General features: G+C 49.6%; 1 protein-coding gene across 1 annotated transcript; it reads right to left on the reverse strand.

Moving 5' to 3' along the window:
• Positions 1–769: 769 nt before the first annotated feature.
• Positions 770–3367, reverse strand: HDHD3 (haloacid dehalogenase-like hydrolase domain containing 3). The gene is made up of 3 exons (XM_012641165.1): positions 3312–3367; positions 2665–2853; positions 770–1878 (listed from the first exon to the last, which is right to left on the reverse strand). Exon 3 carries the CDS (start codon positions 1701–1703, stop codon positions 948–950), a length of 756 nt encoding a protein of 251 aa, XP_012496619.1. The 5' UTR covers positions 1704–1878; positions 2665–2853; positions 3312–3367; the 3' UTR covers positions 770–947.
• Positions 3368–8355: the final 4988 nt, after the last annotated feature.

An 8355-nucleotide genomic window follows, 5' to 3' on the forward strand; every position in this document is an offset into this window, starting at 1 on the left:
TATATGCATATAAAGAATTTAGTGCCAGGCACGTTGGCTTATGCCTGTAATCCCAGTACTTTGGGTGTGAGGATTACTTGAGGCCAGGAGTTTGAGACCAACCAGAGCAACATGCTGAGACCCCACCTCTACAAATAATAGAAAAAATTAGCCAGGGCGTGGTGGCATGCACAGTAGTCCCAGCTACTCAGGAGCTGAGGTGGGAGCATCCCCTGAGCCCAGGAGTTTGAGGTTGTAGTGAGCTATGATGACACCACTGCACTCTAGCCTGGGCAACACAGTCAGACCCTGTCTCAAAAGGAAAATAAAAACAAAAAACAAACTTAGCAAGCATAAATCAACAGTGTTTCTTCTGATGATTGTAATTATGCTGTTCCTTGTCTAAACTCTCCTGTTCAGGCTAGTTTAATGGACAGTGTTAATGGACAGTGTCCCTACAGCACAACTTGGCACTGGTTTTCAAACTAAGGTCCGACCTCAGGCTTCCAGGGGGAGGGCGTCTCAGAGGCCAAATGAGAGGCCTTAGGACTTCTGCTTCAACTCTAGCAGTTTCTTGGGGGTTTATAGTTTTTTCTGTTTTGCATAATGGGGTTTCAGATCTCCCATGACAAAAGGGCCCTGCTGCTAAAACAAAGTTTGAAAGTGATTGGTTTTGAAGTTAGCTGGGCTCTCAGCGAGTCTTGCTGGATGTGAAGGCTGGATGTGAAGGCGACCCATGGTGGGAAAGGGACACAGGTGTGAATGGCAGTGAGGGCACTCAGAGACCAGGAGCGCGTTAGTGGGGCAAGGCTGAAAGCCAAGCACTCACGGCTTTATTACGAACAGGTTATGGAGGCTGCAAGGAGATGGGCAAAGTCCAGAGCTGCAGAGAAAGAAGAGGCTCCGTCTCCAGTGTTTGTTTAGGGTTTTCTCCATGGCCAAGACCCCAGCCACTTCCCTCACCATACTCAAAGCCCTGGGGTTGAGCCCTCTAGGCAGTCGAGGGCAGGCAGAAGATGGGACAGAGAGGGGAGGATGTGCTCCTTAGGTACAGAATCCCTGACTGCGGGGTCCAGAGGCTCTGGGCCAACCACGAGGAAGCCGTGCATGCCTACAGCCCGAGCCCCCTGGTAATCACAGCGGTAACTGTCCCCAATATGGGCTGCCACTGCTGGTTCCACACTAGCAAGCCGCAAGGCCTCATGGAAAATACGGGGGTCCGGCTTGGGCCAGCCAGTAGCCTCGGAGGTTAGCACAAAGTCAAAGTGTTCCCGCAGGCCGACACCCACCAGGATGTTCTCTAGCCGTTGGTCAAAATTGGAGACCACTGCCAGCTTCAGACCCCGTGTGCGGCACTCCCTCAGGGTATTCTCAGCCCCCTCCAACACCTGCCAGGTGCAGGGTCTGCTGAAGTCCTCATACAGCTGGTTAGCGATGGGGGCTACAGCCTGGGCATCCTGGACACCCGCCAGGTGGAAGGTCTGTAGGACGACATCCAGCCACCACTGGCGGGAGGTGAGGCCATGGCTCAGGCCATAGTTGGGGAAGCTATGGCTCTGAGCCCTGTACGCCTGCCTGAAGGCTTGTCCCAGGGCTGTGGCTTCCACCTCCAGCCCGTGGGCCCAGGCCTTGGTGGCATATTCCTCCCCCACAGGGCGGCGGAGCCTGAGCAGTGTGTCCTTCACGTCCCATGTCAGCAGTCGTATCTGCAGCTGGCGTGCCATGGAGGAGGCCAAGTCCACCCCAGTTCTACTTCAGGTCCCACGGTCGGTCCAGGGGGAAACTGAACTGGACAAGACCACCCCTCCACAACCTAACACTCTTCTCTTCCCAGGCCTCGCCGGTCAGATTTGCTGGCTGACATGGGGCACTTGGGAAACTTTTTCACAGCACAAGATCCTAGAATGAAAAACAGCAAGTGAGGTGGAAACTCAGGCCCCGACATCAGACAGACTGAGTTTGAATTCTGGTGCTGCCAACTGCGCGACCCTAGGAAAGTCACAGGCATCGAAGAACAGGGGATACGGATATTAGACAAAGAACTTCGCAAATAATTAAGCATAATGAAGTCGATATATACCGTAAGGATAAATCCAGGGACTCAATCTAGTCTTTGTTGTCAGAGAATTTTATAAGCAAGTGAAGTGTCAGTAGAGATCTCAAGAATGAATATGCAAGAAGCTGGAGTGGTTAAGTGCTCCTGGCAGTGGTACTATCAAGTGCAAAGGCCCTGAGGCAGGGCAAGTTTGGTGCTTTGGGTAGCTGGGGCCAGCTCAGGCAGGGCCTTGTAGGTCAAGGTAAAGAAACAATTATGATGATTGCTATTACTAGCATTAGCAATGTCAAAGACAGAAAAGCATTTGCAACCCATCTGACCAACATCCTGACTGCTGAGCAGGGAGAACTGAGCCAGAGAGCGCAGATACTCGCCTAAGGTCACAGACAGTGAGCAACACTGCCAGGACTAGAACCCAAACTTCCAGACTCCTCTGCATCATGCTTAGATATACTTGAATTTTTTTAAAAAATCTGATTTTGGTGAACTTGTAGAGCACAACAGAAAAGACAGGACTCAGCGGCCTGTTCCCACCTGTTTCTACCCACTCTGAACACCAATTTTTCATCTTTACGGGAGGGAGGTAACAACACCTGCTCAGGAAGAGAGCGGATGAAAGGATTACTGACCCGTTGCACAGGAAACAAATTCCTCAGCCTGTTGTCCAGACGCTGGACGCAGCTTCTTTCCCAGACGGAGCTGACTGCAGACAGCGCACGGCTGTCCACGTGAAACCGGAGCAGCCAGAGGGGCCAGAGATCAGCGTGCAGCCAAGCTGGTGCTGGGGGAGGGTCGTGGCTGGTGACTATGGGGACAAGCTTCAAGAGGAAGTTTGTCAAGGAAATGAATTTAAGTCAGTCTGGAACTTAGACCCATCCAAAGACTCTCTCATTTTGCAGGTGGGTAGATGGAGGCCCAGTGAAGGGCAGGGACTTACCCAAAATCACACAGCGAGTCAAGGGCACACCTAAGACTAGAACAAAGGGCTCTGGCTCCCGACCCACGCGTTTTCCACTTCTGCGAGCCCAGGCTGGGGGCTCTGGGCTGCGGGCCTGAATTGCTCACCCGTCTTCCCCACCTCCAGGGCTCGGCTCGGTAGAGGCTAAATCCAGGAGCCCGGAGTTAACGCAAAATCTCCACAGCTGTCATGTGCAGTGTGGCCCGGGGAGGGAAGGTCCTAGGGCTCTAGGCCGCGGCTGGGGCCGGACCATGGGTCCCCTTCTCAGCTCTAGCGCGCTCCCAGGCTCGGCGCCCGTCCCCGGGGCCTGGGACCCACCTGCCTCGCAGCTGCGGCCCCGCCGGTTCGGCTCGGGGATACCTCGGCGCGGCGCGCGCTGCCTTGCCTGGCGCCTCCCGCCTCCCGCCTCCCGCCGCCGCGGCTCCTCCTCTTTCCGCCCCATCGCCGTCCTTCTCCCGCCTCCGTCACACTGTGCGCCTCTCTGGGACCCTCTGTCAACCGCCTCACTGCGCTCTTCCGCCCCCAAGTCCCTTCCGTCACCCCGCACCCTCTCCGCCCCTTCGTGCCCTCCCCGCACCCTCTCTGTTCTCCGCCCCGCCCCCCGCGCTCTCCCTTCTCCCCATCCCCCACCTCGCGCCCCTCCGCCTCCCATGGCTCGGGACACCCCTGGGAGGTACCCATGCTGATTTGGGAGTAAGAGGATTTGGGACCGGGCTGGCTTGCTCGGTGCTGTGTGGACATGGGCAAGGCGCTGCCCCTCTCTGGTCTCAGGGTCCCCAGTTGGTGCTAGGAGGGCATTGCTTCTTCAGTTGGAGACTTGTCTATCCCCAGACAATTCGCTGAGGGTAGAGTCCTCTGCAGTAATAACCTAGTTGCTTTTTGTATTCTTTTAAAGAAAAAAAAGCTGTTTAATTTTTTTTTTTTTTTGCAAAAGTAATGCATGCTTATCTAACAAATCTTTAAAAATGTAAACGTGTTCAAAGTAAAAAGTGAAAGGCCTCTCCCCCAACCTCATTCACCGCATCCGTCTGCTCTGTGCCTGACCCCGTCCTTCGCGGAGGACTCAGTGGGAAACGAGATAGTTCCTGCCTCTGTGGGACGCGGGAGGGGCAGACAACAATCAAGTAGGTAAACAGGCTGCTTTCAGAGAGTGAGACGTGCTGTGGAGGCGATAAACAGAATAGTTTCAGGAGCTGCGACAGGGTTCCTCTTTGGATGAGGTGGTCAGTGGAGGAACAAGAATCTGAATGGCGAGAAGGAGGCAGCCAGGTGAAGATCAAGGGACAAGCACTCCGGGCGAGGAACGGGCGGCGAGGGCAAAGGTGCTGGAGCCCCAGCTGCTTACTGAGCAAGGGCAGTGGCCTCCTGGCGGGGTGGAGGAAGGAGGGCTTCCCCACCCCATCTCACTCCTCCACCCCTCCCTGGGGTTGCTGAAGTGACAGTTTTGGTAATGCTATAATACATTTTGCTGGGAGCACACAAACATGTACATAATTTTTTTTCTTTCTTCCTCCTCCTCCCCACCCCTCTTTTTTAAAACAAAACATGACAAAAACTTCCTCCTGTGTTCCAAGGCTGGTCTGTTCACTTCAGAGCCACCTCGCCCTCACTGGGCTCAGACCTGGGAGGAAACAAAGTGCAGAGTCACGGATCTTGGGCCTGCCAGGGAGAACCTGACTCCAGGGACACCTGCAAAACTGGTTTTGTGTCACAAGCATGATTCCCAGAAGTGGGGGTGGGAAGGACCTCTGGGAGGCCAGGGGTCCATCTGCATTTCACAGAATCCGAGAATGTCTTAGATTGTCGACTTTTCAGGGCCACCTGAAACCTAATCCCTTAGGTTCTGGTCCCAGCTCTTCCATCTGACCCTGTGCGTGCTCCATTCAATTCTTTTCCTCTCTGGGCCTCAGTCTCCCAATATGCAAAATGGCAGGATTAGACAAAACAACTTCCAACTGAAGTCCAGGCTAGCTTTTAAGTTAATTTCCAAGATAAATATTAATAACTTTGCCCATCAAACCTTGGTTTCTTTATACGTAAATAGGGCATAATATCTATATCGTGACCAAATGAGATCACAGGGAAAAGCTCTTTGAGAAGTAAAAGATGATTCTTTTCAGATAAAAAACTTGAGACTCCTGAGGGGTTAAGGGTTTTGTGCAAGGTCACGTCCTATTTCAACCCAGGGCCACTGAATGGCACAACTCCAGGAAGGGGGCATTTCACTTTCGTCTATGTGAATGTGCTCCCTGGAGCTGTGGCCCTCATTTAACTGTGTGTCCTCAGGCTTCTGCTTTTAATTTTCTCTGGGTAACTTTTTCTGCAGAGAAAAAGGTGCTTTGCATGTCATAGGAAAGCCAATGACAGGTCGCCGATATGCTGGAACAAGCTTCTTTTTGACTTGCCAGTTCAAAAATGGGTGCATTTAATGGTTATATTTTCCTCCCTAAGTTAGATGACAGAAATCTTCGGCCAGTTTCAGCCCTTGGCCTATGCTGTGTGGACTCCGGCCTGGTGATTGCTACCAGAGGCCACCTGGCATGTTACTATCTTGGATGCTGGCTTAAGGTATTTCTCCTTGGGAAACCAAGTTTCCTACATGAAGGCTTTTTCCTGGAGATTTTCACACTGAAAGCACTAAGTAAACCCAGGCAGGGCCCACCAGACACATGTCTCTTTACTCTTAAATTTTCTTTTACTTATTTTTTAAACTTTTTATTAAAATATATCCTACACAGAGAGAGCAGTGCAAAGAAGTATACATGCCCTTGAATTTTCAAAGTGAACGTACCCATGTAACCAGCACTCAGACCAAGAAAAAGAGCAGTTTCCAGAACCCTATAGCCAGTCTACTCTAGTCGCTTACCCGCACAAGGGGTCACTATCCTACCTTCTAAATGCATAGTTTTTCTTGTTTTTGAACTGTATATGAATAGAATAATACAGCATGCACTCTTTTGGGACTTGCTTCTTTTGCTCAAAATTTTATTTGATTCATCCATGTTGCTACGTAGCTGTAGTTTGTTCATTCTCATACCTGTAATATTCCATTATATGAACAGACCACATTTTATTACTGATGAACATTTGGTTTATCTCCAGTTTTATTACACATATTACAAAATGTTGCTATGAACATTCTTGAACATGTCTCCTGATGAAAATACATATATATTTCTTTTGGGTAAATGGCTCGATGTGGAATCATGAGGTAATAAGGTACACGTATGTGTGTTCAGCTTTAGTAGACAGGGCCAGTTTTCTGAAGGGGCTGTACCAATAATATCCGAGAGTTCCCGTTGCTCCACATTCTTAACACTGAGCACTGTCTGTCTTTTTACTCTTAGGCATTCTGATGGATGTCTTTTGTGGTATCTCATTGTGGTTTTAATTTGAATTTCTCCACTGGCTAATGAAGAGAACACCTTTTTATATGTGTATTGGCCAAGTTTTTATTTATTTTTATTTACACAACCACACATGAATATATCCTTGTTATATATAACACATAAATATATGATATATATTATATGTATGAATATTATATATATACAAATAATATATATGAAGCTAAAGTCCCCCTAAAACCAATCCCTTCCCCAGTTTTGAGCACTGGGCTTGGTGTTTAGAGACCTGAATTCTAGCCTTGGTCTACCACTGGCTTACTGTGTGATTTTGGACAAGTCACCTCTCTGCGTCTGTCTCCCCACTTATAAAATGAGAGTATTTAACTAGATGGTCTCTAAGGACCTCTTTACTTTGATATGCTGACCACTGTTTCTGTGATTCCAAAAAACTCCACGTGGGGGAGATGGCCATTTGCCCCCCGTGTCCAATCTCTCCGTCTTCTTTAGTAATTGAACCCCTGAATTTTAGTTGAGTGTATGGCTGCCCCGCTAGACTGTTTTCCAGCTTCTCGTACAACGAGGTGTGGCCATGTGACTAAGTTTAGACACGGGTGTGTGGAGAGAAATGATGTGTGCAAGTTTTGGGTCATGCCCTCCTCTTGCCCTCTTGTCTTCCTGCCAGCTAAAAAGAGGACCTGGTGGTGGGAACTGGACCCACCATCTTTGATCATGAGATGGAAGCCAGGATGGACCGAGGACGACAGAACAAGGCAGGAGCTGGGGACTCACCACAATATGTACCTGACATTGCCAGCTGTGGACTGCTTAGAGAGGAGTAAATTTCCATCTTAAGCTACTGTTATTTTGGCTTTTGCTATATCCACTAAACCTGAATTGAGACTAATAAAGACAGTGAATAGAGAATGACTTTAGATTAGGTGTTGGGTCAGGTTTCTTGGAGGAAGTAACACTTAAGCTGAGATCTTAACAACAAGGAGACAGCCATACAGATTTAGGGGAAACGCCTTCCAGGCAAAGGGGACCACTGGTTCAAAAGCTCTGAGACCTCAGCAGCCTTCTGCTTAATGAAGCGGACTTGGTCAATCACAGTGCCCCATCTCCCATGCCACTGTTTACACTGACTGAGTCAAGAGGTGGGCCGTGTGACCCGTGCAGGGCCAATCAGAGACCTCCAGAGACTTGCTATGTGACAGGACAGAAAGAATCTTTCCTTGGGATTATACCTCTGAAGGACCATTTAAGCCTAGAGTAATTGGCGATGGTGTTGTTGCCAAGTGGCAAAAGCCCTTCTGAGAATAAAGCAAACATTGTGGCAAACATAGACGAGAGCTAGCAAGGGACAGAGTCCTCCACGAGAGTGTCTGTACCTTGATCCAACCACACCTGTCCTTATCACGATCCAGTTATGAAAACCAATCATTTCCTTTTTTGCTATTGAATTGGGTCTCTGTCACTAGCAACAAGGGACACCCAGAACAATACAGTATGGTTTGCTGCAAGTCACAGGCCCTAATATGTGGAACTGGCAGAGTCCATGTGAGGCATGGAGCAGGTCAGGACTTCCCCCTTGCCTAGTTGGGAAATTGGCACTCTTTGCTCTCAGGGAGGAAAGAGGCTGGCCATAACACCTGCTGTTTTTGGGAGCCACAACCACTGAGGTTGTAGTTTAGGGGTCTTAGTAAAACTAAGTGAGGATAGTGGAATGTGCTGTCTACTTGCTGTGGCCTTCAGTAAGGCCCTATGAGAAAGGGACAAGCTGCAGTCCTAGCTGGCACACCTGAGAGGGAAACAAGAGAGTCAATCTCACTAATAGAGAACCTTAATGCTCGCTAACCGGCAGTGACGCCTGGAAGTCTGATGATACTATAATATGCCTTGCCAGATTGTGAAACCTGAGTTCTCTATCCAGAGATAAAATTACCAGCAAGGGAAAGTCACATAGCAGGAGACTGGGACCGCAGCAGAGCCAGATCCCACAGGACCACCCAAGTGTT

This window comes from Propithecus coquereli, unplaced genomic scaffold (genome assembly GCF_000956105.1).
Source record: "Propithecus coquereli isolate 6110/MARCELLA unplaced genomic scaffold, Pcoq_1.0 Scaffold163, whole genome shotgun sequence".
NCBI lineage: Eukaryota > Metazoa > Chordata > Mammalia > Primates > Indriidae > Propithecus > Propithecus coquereli.

Excerpts from the sequence above, each read along its gene's own strand:
- HDHD3 (XM_012641165.1), bottom strand. The coding sequence starts at position 1,703 with ATGGCACGCCAGCTGCAGATACGACTGCTGACATGGGACGTGAAGGAC.